The following is a 15,872-nucleotide window of genomic DNA, read 5'->3' on the forward strand; positions in this document are numbered from 1 at the left end:
CTGAAGGCCTCTTCCTCTGCCCTCCAAGCATGGTACCTGTGCCCCGTCCATGGCACACACTTCGTCTCATCATCAACTAAGGTTGCTATGCGTCTATTTCCCAACGAGGCCACCCTCTTAAAGGCAGGGGCCGCATCTTATTCACTTCTGTATCCCCCAGTGGTCCCCGTTCCTCACACAAAGTCGACAGGTATGCAAAAACGTTTCTTTGTATTGAATTGAATGGGAGATAAAGTAGGGTAGAGTGAAGCCAAATGATAAATAGGCATACACGTTGGAGGTCATTCATTCGGTAGACATTTATTGAATGCTTACTGTGTGCCAGGCCTCGCTCTAGGCTCTGAGGACACATCCATGAACAAAACAGATAAAAATCTCTGCCCCTGTGGAGCTTACACTTACGATCTATTATAAGGGATGGGATTAGCAATACATTTACATAAGTTCAACCATACCTATCAGCAAAGTGAAAAAAAGAAAAAGAGACACATTTAAATAGTTTTAATTATTGGTACTACAAAAGTCTACTGTTGATATGTAGTTTTTTATTATGTATTTTACTTACTATATTCATAAAATATTCATACCCATGTATCACTCTACAGGCATTCGAATTGTAAGATTATACAGAGATTTTCAAGGATCATTTTGAGCATGCTCGATTCCATCCTTAGCACAGCCCTTAAAACCCACCCACCTTCTGAGCTGTGACTCTGTCTTACCACAGTGGAAACTCTGAGACTGTTGGGCAAAGGAGAACCATTTTAAGTATTTGAGCATGAGAATGATGACATGATAAATGCTGGTCGGTTTAGTCTGGTAACAGGGAACAAGAGATAGTACACTCACACAAATATACACGGTCAATCGACAGTGGAATTCACGTCAAGAATTAAAAAAAAAAAGTTTGTGAGCCATTTCCCATTCTTTTAAGACAACTAAAATAGTAGGAGCTTGAGGTCATAAATATTTATAATGAACTCTTGATTATAAAATCTAAAAGAAAAAATCTTAACACATGGGCTTATTCTGACTAAAGGGTTATCATTTTCGTGTATTTTCCAAAGAGTGTTTAAAAAGAACACCAAGTTAAGAAAAAATCATTTTTAAATTTTGCAATAATTGCAAAATGATTGGTATACATTAATACCAATCATTTAACTCTGAAAACATTCTTCACTTGTACAATGTAAAAAACTTTTTGACAGTATGTGACTAGAAATATTCTATTACCATAAAGCTACAAACAGATTTATGCTCCTAAGAGCAAAGTTAGAAAAGCAAAAATAATATTATAATAGTGATAAGCACCAAGACAGAACTTTTTTGCACTTAGGGCCTCATTGGTTGTATTTAAACATAACCTCTACCAACAAAGGACCAAAATGACACCTTATTTGGCAAAAACAAAGAAAAAAAAAAAGGATAAAAATATACATACAGAGGTCTGGAAACTGAAGAATGCCCACTTTAAAACAATAAAATCAATCATACCTGTTTTTTAACTAATGTGACATTTGCAAAATATATCCATGTCACTTTTCTTCATCTTTAGTTCACTTTATACAATTCAGACTGCTCCATTTTTGTTCATGTGTTGTCACACTAGTGTAAATAAATATTCTGAATTATAGGAGTTTGCTGTAATGAATCCAGACCATTAGAGCCAGACCCAGTAGCTCAAACAATCTTAGTTGCAACTCATTCCAACTAGTGAAACAGATTATTTATCTGTGTAGTTTTAAAAAGCCTTAGGCAGATGAGATATCATGTGTATGAGATATCGTGTGTGTGCGTGTCTGTGTGTGTGTGTGTGTATGCATACAAGTTTGCCAGGGCAGTGTGAGAGTGAGTGCATCCCAGAGAGAGGAGTGATATACAAACGACCGTACACAATGGCCCGAAAGACTTAGGTAGCCAGACACTGAATTTCCCCCCAAACAAACCTGAGGCTGAGCGATGGGGGAATTAAGGGATCTGTCATCACAACGTGGAATCAGTGACAGGTTCGGAAAACGAAGGCTAAGGCAGGATGCCTCGGCCACAACATTCCCGTGACACAGGAGGGTGCAGAGCAGCGACAGGGAGCAGGCAGGGATCGGGGACTGACTCTGGCTGCACTTGGAGGGATTCCCTGGGTCTGCAGCTGAAGATCCCTGGACCTTCCCCAAAGGGCACTTGCAGTGGCCCCAGCACTGGCCCGCCACCTCTCAGCGAGGACATCTCAGGGATCCCAGGGTCTGAGCTTGGGTATCCCCACCTCCCGGTCTTAAAGGTTCTCTCAATACAGATACTATCCCTTCTAGATGCTTGGCCAAAACCCATCACTACCTTCCACTGCCAATTCAGTCTTAGAAAGGGGTTCTCCTTCTGTCCCTTTGGGGTCCCTGAGTTTGAGGTAATGCCAACATACCGTACGCTATGTAGCAGTAAAAAAGTCAGGCAGTCCACTGGAAAACTCAAGCAATCGAGATTCAATACATTAGCCAGTTTTTGTTATCTCAGTAATACTTTTTAGTGAGACAGTTTCTCCACACAACTTATAATGTGTGGGGTAAAGGAAAAAAATATTGCTAGACTATGATAGAAAGATTTTAAAAGTTCAGCATTGAAACTCCTTCTTTAGGGAAGGAAAAGGAGACATGTTCCCACTCTCTCTTTTCCATCCTTGGCTTTGAGGTAAAAGAGCACCAAGGTTCCTGTAAAGCGAGTTAAAGGTCCTCCCGGTCCCTCTACCCACACAACAATCCTAGGGAAATCCTGAACCATCTACTTCCCAAATCTGTAACCGTATCTCTGGGCATGTCTATACAGCTCTTTAATTCACTTTCAAAATCTACAGCATTTTTAAAACAAAATGACATAGTTGCATTCTTTAAATGCCAGCCATGAAATCATCACTTAAAAAAAAAGAAACTCGTCAGATTATATATACGTAAGTCAAATCAAATTCTCTCTTGTTTTTAAGGTGCTTTATTTGGTCTGCTGAAGACATGCCTATGGCTGCTTCTAAAGCCCTTAGGAAGAGCCTCAGATGATATCCTGCAGTTGGATATTCTGCTCCAATGTCGTCACGTTCTTAAACTACACTGCAGGTATAAATTGTTGCATGAAAACCCCCCAAAATGTGCACACTAGATGCAGAGAAAAACTTCATTTATAATTCAGGTGAATTTTAGGCACACCAAAATAATGATCTAACCTGTCCAAACATGCAACTTCTTTCTTCCCCCATGAACTAAATTCTCTTCTTTCAAAAATGGTCAGATTTGAAGATCAAGTTAAAATCCACCATATTTCAAGTTAAACTCGGAGGGTTTCTATACAACTGTAGCATGATTTCGAATTCATATTGGCATTCATCTTTCTATATTTTCCTATATTTATCCTAAAGAAGCTTCCTGGATCATAATATTTAGGGAGAAATTAAAAGGGTTTTATATTATACTGCGAAGTTCCAGTAAATTCTTGGTTTATCAGGGTTTACCCTTAGCTCAATGTCATACAACCTCTACATGATGCAAGTATCCCGGTGACAAGTTATTTCAAATACAAAACTCTTAGCTCTGTGTCATAAATAAATTTGGGTAAAACCGCAAGCCTTCCACTGAGTCATCTCGGCAAAGATGGCCCATCTTCTCGGCAAGAAGCAACCTAGGAGTCAAGGGAAAAAAACACCATCATCCACCCATTCAGAAACACAAATGATATTTTCAAGTGAGGAGCAAAGCCCTTGCTTACCTTTCTTTAGCCAGGAGGACAGACATTCCCACAAGCTTAGCAAACTCTTCTGATGTTAGAGATCCCTTTTCTGAAACCTAACAGAAACACACAGCAGGGAAAAATGTGATCATTTAGGCCACCTAGGTACTAACCTGGGGAGACTATCTACCAGTATACTTGGGAAATAATTTACTGAATTTTCTACTAAACTCCAAAGACTGTTCACTCTAGAGCTAAATCTTCTTCACTAATGCTTAAGTCTGCAAAAGTTGAAGAACCCAGAACAAACACGGTGAAGGCTAAAACATCATGAAACCCTATATAATGTAATAAAGGCACTGTACTAATGTCTAAAAAGAACTATTCCACAGTCTGAAAAGGAACATATAACAAATTCTAACTGAGTGCATAGTACACGCGCCACTGAAGGACCGTTATACGTAGGATTAGTTTTAAATATGTGATAGAAGTATCTATAGCCTTGGGACTTTCATCGAGTTTAAAATAAGAAGTGTAATAACTGCGAGTTATTCAAATTATACAGGCTCACCACAGAAGCTCTGAGGCGATAGTATTTCAAGGATCCTAATGAGTAATATCAGGAGTTTGCCCAGTAAAACCCATCTAAACTACACTTGCTTTCCGTATATTTTGAAGCAATTCTTTCACAAAACAATCTGTAGGGTAATGCAGCTTATGTGGGTAATACTGAAAGAAAAACTTCAATCATGGGTAACACTGATTTACAAAGTTAAAAACATATTTTCAAGACTGAGTTTCAAACAGAAAGAGAGCAAGCACCTCACTCATCCTAACTCCCCTTACTCACAAGATGTTATGAGTGTCGGCAAGTTTCAAAGAGCTTTCAAAGTACAAATGTGATGCATAGTTATTCGTTGTTAATGAGAAACCATTTTCAATTGGGTCTGTGAATGTTACTTTCCAGTAAAGTTGAATTTAAAAGGAAATCCTGTTTCTCAAGTGGCTAAGCATCGGGGTCTTGTGTGGCAAGGTCTAACAACGGAGGGAGGAAACTGGGTCCCCGTACCGTCTCCAAGGCTGAGGCCGCTGTTTCCTCCTCCTTGTGGGACTGAAGTTCAATTACCATGACGCCGCTGTCAAACACACGGAGCCTAAAATCACAGACAGGAGGACAAAGCCGTGAATATCTGGGATCTCGGGCCCCTGAGGAGGCGCAAATATTGTTTACTTTCATTTATGCCAGGACTGAGGGCAATATTAACACGAAAGAACATTTCAAATACAATGACCACAGGTAACTAAGGCCTAATTAAAAAGCTCATGAATAAACAGTTAATGAAGTTCTGAACTATAATCTACATGCTAAATAAACTATGCCTGTCTACTTTTTGTTAAGGGCAGAGGGATGGTCACTGGGACCGCTTGGGAGGAGCCCACGTTCTCACCTCCTGCCCCAGCGGCAAGAGGCCGACGACCAGCCCCTGAGGCCCCGCACAGCCCTGATAAGGATGGAAGCTGGGTTGACAGAGGTGCCCGTGGTGCCGGGTGAATTCTGCCCATGTGTGATATAAACTTCAAGAGGGGCAATATATATGCTGGTTCACCACGCAGGATGGCAGACCTGCAGGGCTGTCCTGTCTACTCAGGGTGGAATCGTGGCTATAGTTGGCAAACTTCCTGCAGAGGTTCTTTTACCTGAGAGGTAATTTCAGCTCTTCCAGCATCTTGCATGCATTCACTAAATCTTCTGGTGAGAGCAACTAGTGGGGAAAAAAATCCAGTTTACCAGTTTACACTGCAAATTAATAGAGTGACGCTATATAATTATAAAGAACACTAAAACAGAAGAGGATGTTGTAAAATTATCATGTATCAAGGATTTTAGGTGGCTTAATCACTACAAGGCAAAAAGGATTAACAAAGAAGCAAAAGACTTCTATTCATTAAAGCATAGAAATATAATACAAGTATACTATCCATAGAAATATAATACAAGTATACTATCCATAGAAATATAATACAAGTCATGTACATAATTTAAAATCTTCTAGTAGCCACATTAAAAGAAAATAAACAGGCGAAATTAATTTTAATACATATATTTTATTCAACCTAATAGATGCAAAAATTCGCCATATAATTGATATAAAAAATCATTAATGAGCTAGTTAACACTTCTTTATTCTGTACTAAGTCTTCTAAATCCCGTGTGTAATTTATGCTTACAGCACACCTCAATTTGGACTAACTACATTTCAAGTTCACAATCATCACATGTAGCTAGGTAGTGGCTACCCTTCCAGACCATGTGGCCTTGAAGAATCGGTCCTGCGTGGTGGTGACCAGCACAGGTGTCAGTCACACAGAATGGTTCCGGAGCCAGCCCAGCCTGGGTCCCAGTCCCTGTTAAAACACTGTCTCCAAGTGCAGCCGTGGTCAAGTTACTTACTCTTTCTAAGCCTTAATGTCCTCATCCCCTAATCATCCCCTAAATGGGGACAGTAAAAGGAGCTACCTCACTGAGTTACTGGTAGGACAAATGGATAGCACGTGCAGAGTGATGGTAAGTACCCACTGGCGGCGGTTATGATGACTGTTCAAATAAAAACACAGAACAGAGGCTTAACCCGTGAGACCGGGGTGAGCGCTGGAGAGACGTGTGTGAGTCGTCTGCGTGGAGGTGACTGCTGACACCACAAAACTGTGTTCTACTTCAAGGGCACAGAGAGTGCACAGACAGACCCTTGGAGGCCAAAGACAGCTGGGTGTGAACAGGCAGTGAGGGCTGAAGTATAGCCGCTGCTGATTCTGAGCCAAAGAGGCAGGGTGTCTTTCTTTCTGTATTACCTGCAGGCAACCTGAGTCCAACCAGGTTCACTCAAAACAGTTAACTATCACAGAGAAAGGGCATCATGCACAACCTTGTTCATCACAATACTAACACAGACTCTCAGTTTTAAGGTATCATTCGGTCCAAACCCTATTTTAAAGGTAAAAAAACCTGAGCTCCAGAGAGGTTAAGGAAGCTACTCAAGGGCATTCAGCAAAACCAGGAACAGAATTTATCTCCTAGATCCCAGGGCAGTATTCTTTTCACTGCGCCACACTGCTTCTCAAAATAGTTTTGATATTCACAACCCTTCCTCAAATTGTATTCACTGTAGGGGAATTTGTATTATATCGAGTCTATATTTAGCTAAAAGAATATCTAAATATTCTATTCTTACTTCCATTCCTCGAGCTCGGTTTACTAAACAGTACACCTCCGTGAGTGACATTATTCCCCCTCGTTCCTGTTAAAATATAAAATAAAAAGCAGCATTATAATTAGGACCAGTTAGCATTTCTTAACAGAAATCATAATCAGAGTGAAATCAGAAATCATAAAATCTCTTAAGAAGCTTTTGAAAACTATATTTACACACAGAGAACCTATTCAGATACCACAAGGCACTTCAAATTCCATATTTGGACTTTACTGTCATTATTACTGTTCTAACATTTACTTAAGTGAAAAGAGGGGTTGTACACCATGTTTCAAACAGTGTATTTATTTATTTATTTATTTTTATAAAGTTATTTATTTATCTTTATTTTTTTTTTGGCCGTGTTGGGTCTTCGTTGCTGCGCACAGGCTTTCTCTAGTGCGGTGTGCGGGCTTCTCATTGTGGTGGCTCCTCTTGTTGTGGAGCACGGGCTCTAGGAGCACGGGCTTCAGTAGTTGTGGCACGTGGGCTCAGTAGTTGTGGCTCACGGGCTTAGCTGCTCCATGGCATGTGGGATCTTCCCGGACCAGGGCTCCAACCCGTGTCCCCTGCATTAGCAGGTGGATTCTTAACCACTGCGCCACCAGGGAAGTCCCTTCAAAAAGTGTATTTAAATGCTTTAAGTTATTCCACCTAATAACTGAAGAAATTATAGAATTAAATAATAATATCACCATTTTGCAACCCCTAATGAAGTAACAGATCTAGATAATGATTGTCAGTGGCTGTTAACATCACAAAAAAAAGACAATCAGATATTATGTACCTCCTGATGGAAATGCTCAACACCCTCTATAAGATATTCTTGTCAGAAAAAAAAAAAAGAAAGAACTTCTAGATATAACTACCAGTTTACAGGGACTACACAGGACAGGGAAGCATGGTGACTTACAAATTAGCAAAATCCAGACTCTGAGACACTCTATAAGACAAACTACTAGTTTCTTCAGTAAATAAAAATTTACTGTATGGGAGATTTATTGTATGGGAGAAGGGAAAACCCATAGAATTTTAAAAAACAAAAAAACTTGAGAGAGAAATCAAACATTTGCAATGTATCCTGGTTTGAACAAATCAACTATAAGAGAAAATGTGAACACTAGCTAGGTATCTGATAATATTAAAAAATTATTTTTTAATTTTTACGTGTGAAAGGGGATTATAATTACATTTAAAGGTGTCTTTATCACTATAATTACATACTGAAATGTTCACAGATAAAGTGATGTGATGTCTGGGATTTCCTTTAAAACAATTTTGAGTGGAGGCTGGCTTACGGATGAAGCTGGATGATGGGCACATAGGGATTCATTACACTATTCTATTTTGTCATGTGTTTGAAATATTTCTTAATACAAATGTTTTAATAAAGTTTTGATTGCCTGAATAATGACTAGAAGATGAAACTGTATTATGAAATTATTAATAGTACACAATATATGAAAATATATACAGACTATATATTTCCTTTTGAAAACAAGAGATAAGAAAAAATTATATCAAATAGATTTAGATATCTGAAATGGAAATTAAAAACAATTTAGAAGATTATTGACAAAGAATCAATGAACTAGTTTAATATTACCAAAAGGAAAAACAACATGTTGGTTGAATAGTAACCATATCATGAACGGAGTTATGCTCTTAAGATTTCTGATGGCACAGAAATAATTTAACACAATTTAAAGAGACGTTTAGGTTTTTTTTTTTACCTCCAAAGGCGCCTGCAATATTCCAGCCAGCTGTTTGGCCAGCTGCATGTGGTACTGTGTGCCCGAGCCGTAGGTTTCCCTGGTAACCGGGTTAGCTATTCCCATGCTCAGCAAATAGGATTTAAACCTGATGGTCTATAATGAGGGGAGAAAATGCACAAAAAGACTATGCAGAATAAGTCTCTCCACCCAACATATAAAATCCTTCCATCAGACATTCAGTTCTACTCCACTATTTCTATATCTACCTATCTCTTCTACTGTGTTTCTATGCTGTGAACTATGTAAGAGTGGATTTCTAGTACTTCCCTGCATAAATCTAACTATTATTCTTCCTTCTCCTGCCTTAGTATCTTATACTCCATTTTCCCCACAATTTTGGTGGCAGAGGAGACTTAGATGACAACTATGCTGTTTAATGCCAATGAAGAGATACAACCAAAAACTTCGAAAGGAAAATGGCTGTGACCAGACTGTAAACAAATTTAAATAAAACATATCAAAATTATGGATATGTCTAAAACAATCACTTCTTACACATTTCAATACCTCTGTTTTCTACACTCCAGGAAAAGGTATTGAAATATCCTTTAATCCTGCTAGAACTAACAAAGTTTTTATGGTTGACTTTTTCTTTAGTACTTTCATATATCTTCAAGTCCTAAAAGAAATCAAACACTATATTAAGAAAGCAAGCTGGCAAACCACCAAAACGTCCATGCATTATTTGTGTAATCTAGTTTCTAATGCCTTAAAAAAGCAATCTATTTACCTCATCTTCTGTGATGTCACCTTGCTTGTCTTTAATCTTATTAGCAATGGATTTTGATAACTCCACCATTTCCTTAGCCTGTCAAGAGAACAGTAAAAGGTTGAAAAGAAATAATGTCCCCAAAGTGTCTGCTAACAAAACGTATTTTCAAAAGTGTATCATAATTGGTATAATTTAATAGATGTAAATGACATATACCTTGACCATTAGCTTGCTGAGGTCTTCGAAGGCCTAAAATGAGAAATGAGCTTTTATTGGAATCTGTCTAAAGAATTTAGATGTTTTAAAGCAATGAAGCACTCTATTTTCTTCCCTATGATAAAAATGTATGAAATTTTCTTACAAATATCAATTTATTTATATGAATATTTATACAAGTACTAAATCTACCTTATTCTAGGAATAAACCATAAAATTTCCAAAACGAACTGTGAAAAACAACTTTTCAAATTTTCAAAGAGGAAACAGTTATTGATTAAACAAACAAAAGATGACATAAGTAATAGTTCAGAAAATATTATTTACTGTTCTTTGACACAAGTAAGAAAATTTGTCACTGGTTCTTCCCAAAACCATTTCTAGATAGAAGCTCAAGAATCAAAGGTGTTGTAAAGCTTTCCTGGCTGAAAATGGTAACATGCAGCTGCAGGAATACTTCTTTGGGCCCAACCATTTTGGCTTTAATAGCAGGTGTGATTTAACTGAAACCGTAAACCTCAGCCTCTGAATATTACACAGATTATACTTGTAGCCTTGAATAGAGTGGCTATCACAAAAGAAAAACATTCACATACCACCAAAACGTATCTAAATAAAACCCATCAACTGTTCAATTCACTACAATGACTATCCACTTCAAAGGCCTCTTCAAACTTAGACATATTTATAATTCATGTATTTCAAATTACCAAAAATATACTTCCAGTGCAGAATATCACCTAACTGATATCCACAGATGTTATTTTTAAAAACCAATTGAGCATCTTATCATTAATTGAAAACTCTTTCAATCCATACAGAACAGTGGTTAACACGTTCTGACGGGCTGGTGCCCATCTTAATTCCATGCAGGAAAGTATCCCCCATCTGCAAAAGGATTTTGCTAAAAGAATAGAGTGTTGTGTACAATTCTTATGGCCGACTCACTGGGCTACTACCGAAAACAAAGGGGAACACACCTAACAGGAATTTCCTTAGATAAACAAAAGGCTTAAACACTGGATTCTTATCAGCAACAGCCAGCAGATGCAGGAAACCTTTTGTGGGAAACTCTGGGCACCAGCTCTGAAACTAAGGCAATTCTAACATTTAAATGGAGGGCAAATCACACACCAACCTCGTTTTCAAAACTAAAATGCAGACACTTTACACGCTTAAATTTTTACTTTGCACGTACAAACTGTTACTAGATTTCTTCTACCTACGTGTAAAGAAAACTAGTAAGGCAACACTTTTAAATTTTTATATGGCAAATCACTTTATTTACTATATTATATTTTCTAGAAAAAGTTTGCTAAAAATAATAGTCTACATAGAATACATAAATTAGCCCGTACTGTCCATAAACAAGAAATACAAATATTTTAGTACCTTGGAAGAAGCACCTGTAAAACATTTTAAGTAATTATAAAACAAACAAAAGCTTCCTCACTTCTATTTCTATTATTATTCTAAAATTTGGTATTAGCCAACTATCCAAAAAATGGGTGGAGAAACTACCCACAAAAAAAGTTAAAGCAATATATGTACAAATGCAAAACAGACACATGTGCCCATCCTATTATTTTATCTGCCAGTTTATAGGACCTTCTATCCCTCTACCTCATTCATAGTCCAATTTCCACTCCACGTTTGAAAAAAAACGGCATCTGCTTTAAAACCATGGGATAGGGCTTCCCTGGTGGCGCAGCGGTTGAGAATCTGCCTGCTAATGCAGGGGACACGGGTTCGAGCCCTGGACTGGGAAGATCCCACATGCCGTGGAGCAACTAGGCCCGTGAGCCACAACTACTGAGCCTGCGCATCTGGAGCCTGTGTTCTGCAACAAGAGAGGCCGCGATAGTGAGAGGCCCGCGCACCGCGATGAAGAGTGGCCCCCGCTTGCCGCAACTAGAGAAAGCCCTCGCACAGAAACGAAGACCCAACACAGCCAAAAATAAAATTAATTAATTAATTAATTAATTTAAAAAAAAAAACAAACCATGGGATACTCTCCTAAGCCAACTTATAGCATTTTTTTCTTACTGACTTTCAGTCATTACTTTGGTGATTAGCTTCGGTAACTGTTAATACATTCTTGAATTTTCTGTTTCAATATTCTTCATTCTGTATTTTGCATATTCCATTCCCTCTACCTGGATCCTCTTATCCCTACTGGTCATCTGCTAGCGCCTGCTCAACTTTCAGGCCCTGACTTCCATTACTTCTGCTCACAAGCCCTCCCTGACCCCATTAGAAGTCAGGGGCCATGCTTTGTGTTCCTGTTGCAGCAACTATTTTCTCCTAACATGGCATTTCTCACCCTGTAGAGAGCGCCTACTTGCCTGTCTGTCTGGCGCACTACAACAAATCCAAAACATCTGATGCAGGGCTCGCACAGAGAGCAAGGACCATCTGCTGAATAAATCAATGACCTGCACGAGAGCCCAATGCTTGTGTACACTCCTTTGACCTATGCAACTCCATGAAAATTACACTGGAACAGAATAACATTTCATAAATTAAGAAAAACGTTATTTTGAACACCAAGTTAGAATGGCAACATTCAGAAAAAGAAACACTAATAATGCAAAATTAGCTCACTGCTCCATGCCATCTCCAAGAGTGTCACACAGAAGGATGACTACAAAAGTCACTGAAAGAGGACAGTGATAGCACTTTCTGGGTGGCAGTGAGCGGCCGTGATGTAGCAGACCACACTCATCTGCAAAGCAGGAAACCTGAATTCTCATAACCCTGGTTCCAAATCTAGTCACTAGCCCCGAGATGATTCCTTTTCCGGATAGTTAGAACCCCTCTAATGCTAAGATGCTGGAATTCTATGGGAATAGAGGATTCTGGGAAGGTGGTGGCTATGGCAGCATAGGTTTTGAATCTCTCCAAATCCCGACATAAAAATGGGGCAACCAGATCTCAAGACCAAAACCCCACGGGCAGCATATACTAAAAAACTAAGTGACAAGATATCCACAAAGACCCCAAGGTACAAGCAAGTGGGGACAAACCAGCAAGAGCCACAAGACCTGCATGATACCAGCACTGAGGCAGGAAAAAGAAAAGGGAGGCAACAGGGCAACTGATACGTCTGAGATTAAGAGCCCCTGAAAGAGCCCACAGGAGTCCCTCAAAAGCAGACGGGCCAGCTTGAGGGCAGTAACTAAAACGGGTAGGGCTTTGCCCACTTCAATAGGAAGTGGGTACAAGGGGTCCTCAGGAAGGGCCTGTGAACAGCCCTTGAAAGTGAACCTCCTGGCTTCCCTTCCAGGACAGGAGCCCAAGCTGGGGAGAAACTACTGAGACAGGAATCAGCAACTGAGCAAGGTAGAGATAACAGAGGAAGGGGACAAGGTCCAGCTGAAAACAGGGGATGGGAACGGGGTCAGGAAATCACAGACAGCAAGCCACCTCCCTTTTTCACGCTGCATGCACACAGCAGAAGAGTGAGCTTGTGGAGTGAGAAGAGCCGCACTGAACTAGGCCTTCCTCTGGAACTTCAAGAAAACCAATTTCACATGAAAATTAGCGAGAGCCAACTATCAAGGTCAAATCCCACACAAAGTTATTGCAGGAAAAAAGAAAATCAAGAGCAGAATAACATTACAGATAATGAAAGCAGGCCAGAGAGACATGTTCACAGATCACATTAAAAGCTTACCTTTCATTTCAAAATGAGCTAATAGGTGTTAATGAAATGAGAGAAGCTGTGAAAGGGCAATATAAATCAGAAATGAGGTGACAGGACCCAGGAAAGAATTTTTTTAATCATTTCTGAAAGAAAGACTATACTAGACAAACACAAGAGGAATAAACACAACAGATAATATCTTAAGAGAAACAACAGGTGAAGAAGGAAATTTTTCTAAAATAAAAAAGGAACGAAGGAAAAGATAAAAAGGGTTTGAAAGAAAGTCCCAAAGAGTGAAGATAGGCCGTAAAGCTGCAACATACAGCTAATAGGAGTCTCAGAAGAAAAAAAAAAAAAATCTAAGCAATTATTGAAATTTAGAGAAAAACTTCCCTGAAATTAAAAGAAAACATGTCTGAAAGCAAATACTGAAGGCATACTGTGCACCCGAGAATAACAGTCCAGAATGACTAACACACAGACAGTCTAGAAAAATTATCATACAAAGCTTTATTTAGAAAAAAAAAAATCCTTTGGGCATCTAGGAAAAACAGCAAGTGACTTTAGAGAAGGGAGAAAATGAGGTTGTCATCACTCTGGCAGCAACACTTCATGCCAGACGAAAAACTGAAAGTCACATATGGAAGGCACTCGGGAAAGAAAATGTGAGCCAAGGATTACAAATCCAGCAAAACTGACCTTCATGTGTAAGGAATACAAAGATGCCAGACCTCAGGGAATATTGTTCCCATGAGCACTTTCTGAAACATCTACTACAGGATGAGCTTCAGACAACCAAAATGAATAGAGGGAGGTGAACGTAAAGACTGGTGGTATCACACACAGTTACTTGTACAAATGAGACTAAATGACAGCTAGAGGGGAAGAGGGTACATGGTGGCTGAATGCTCAGATAGTGTAGATACAGCACACCTATGTTTTACATGTGGGAAGAAAGGGGAGAACATATACAAAAAAAATCCTTTTTAACTGTTTTAGTCATTATTCGCTAGTGTAGTCCCGAATTTGAATAGGAAGCATCAGTGTGACCTTATGAGGTACCTTTATGAGAAAAAAAAAATCCTAGCTCTTTCCACTGAAAAGTCCTAGAAATAAAGATCAACCCAAGAGGGATGCAAATTCCTAGCAGGCAGATCGTGGTTATGAAATACCATTTCCCACTAAAAGAAACCAGAGCTTCTCAGATAATGGTTGATTCCAGATCCGGAGCAGGAAATATACAAGACGGTCCTGGAACTTCTGTCAACACCAGGCAGTGAGGAAGCTCTCAAAGTCCACCAGGTCACATCAAAACCACTCAGGAGCCAACCTGAAGAGGCTCCCACTGGCCAAAGATGGGACAATTTGAGCTTTAACTAGGATAATAATTGCAACTGACTGAAATCATCAAATATGTTAAAATGTATGAATTCATAATAATACGTGAAAAAACCTAATTAGTCACCTCGGGAGGATGATAAGGAACCAATTTATCATCCTGATAATAAAGGAAACGGCACATGTTCTGCGTTCCTTCTAGGAGCCATATCACTGAGTAGCCAAACAGTAATGAAGGGAAGCATCTCTTTAAAAAGTGTCCCAACTAATAAATGAAAAATAAATCACAGAGTACCACCATTTGCAACCACCAGTGACCCAAAGATCTATGCACTGAATATTGACAGCCGCTAACATGATAAAAAGAGACGTGATGAAGGAACACAGTGTCACCTCTAGTCTCAACAAAGGGCTCAAACACAAGTCTGATCAAGCCTCAGGATCCAGCTGCTAATGTGCAGGAAATACAAAGGACCAAGGAACACACACACAACTTTACCATAAACGTGCCCTCAGCAAAACCTAGACCACAGCACTTAATAGGTCAAATGCCCTTGGTCCCTCAACAATAATCCATATTCAATTAGTGGGCCCAGATATGGCTATTATGATGGTTAAGTTTATGTGTCAACTTGACTAGATCGTGGGGTGCCCAGGTGCCTGATCAAGCGTTATTCTGAGTGGGTCTGTGAGGCTGTTTCCACATGAGGTTAGCATCTGAATCTGCAGAATGAGTTGAACAGTTAAATTCAGATCGCCCTCCTGAATTGCCCTCTGGAGGGCCTAATGGAACAAAAAGTTCTCTGCCTGACTGATGAGCTAAGACATCAGTCTTATCCTGCCCTTGGACTGGACTTAACACCACCAGTGCTCCTGGTTCTTAGGCCTTCACACTCCGGTTAGCATTTCTATCACCAGCTTTCCTGGGTCACCAGCTGGCAGCTTCCCACAATCACATGAGGCACTTCTTTATGATAAATCTCATTGTGTATATATAGGACAATCTAGATATACAGATACCTGTATCTATATAGAGAGAGATAAAGATATCAGCATATCTATATCTATGTATGGACATCCACATATAGATATCCAAAAGATATGCACAGCTGTATCCAAAAGAATATATCCCCTATTTGTTCTGTTTCTCTGGAGAACCTTGACTAATACAGGTATTCAGTAACTATTTGCAGTTTAGACTTTATCTGATTGAGATAAATCTTGGAAATTCTATG

General features: G+C 39.2%; 1 protein-coding gene across 1 annotated transcript in view; it reads right to left on the reverse strand.

Annotated features, from left to right (window-relative positions):
- Window positions 1-280: 280 nt before the first annotated feature.
- Window positions 281-15,872, reverse strand: part of VPS36 (vacuolar protein sorting 36 homolog) — a 31,671-nt gene continuing 16,079 nt past the window's right edge. Inside the window, exons 7-14 of the mRNA XM_068526727.1 lie at window positions 9,654-9,686; window positions 9,456-9,533; window positions 8,684-8,818; window positions 6,933-6,998; window positions 5,401-5,465; window positions 4,772-4,856; window positions 3,742-3,818; window positions 281-3,654 (exon numbers count right to left, since the gene is read on the reverse strand). Of these exons, the coding sequence (XP_068382828.1) occupies window positions 3,561-3,654; window positions 3,742-3,818; window positions 4,772-4,856; window positions 5,401-5,465; window positions 6,933-6,998; window positions 8,684-8,818; window positions 9,456-9,533; window positions 9,654-9,686 (633 nt within the window). The 3' untranslated portion in view covers window positions 281-3,560. The remainder of the gene's footprint in view (window positions 3,655-3,741; window positions 3,819-4,771; window positions 4,857-5,400; window positions 5,466-6,932; window positions 6,999-8,683; window positions 8,819-9,455; window positions 9,534-9,653; window positions 9,687-15,872) is intronic.

This window comes from Eschrichtius robustus, chromosome 18, assembly GCF_028021215.1.
Source record: "Eschrichtius robustus isolate mEscRob2 chromosome 18, mEscRob2.pri, whole genome shotgun sequence".
NCBI classification, from domain to species: domain Eukaryota; kingdom Metazoa; phylum Chordata; class Mammalia; order Artiodactyla; family Eschrichtiidae; genus Eschrichtius; species Eschrichtius robustus.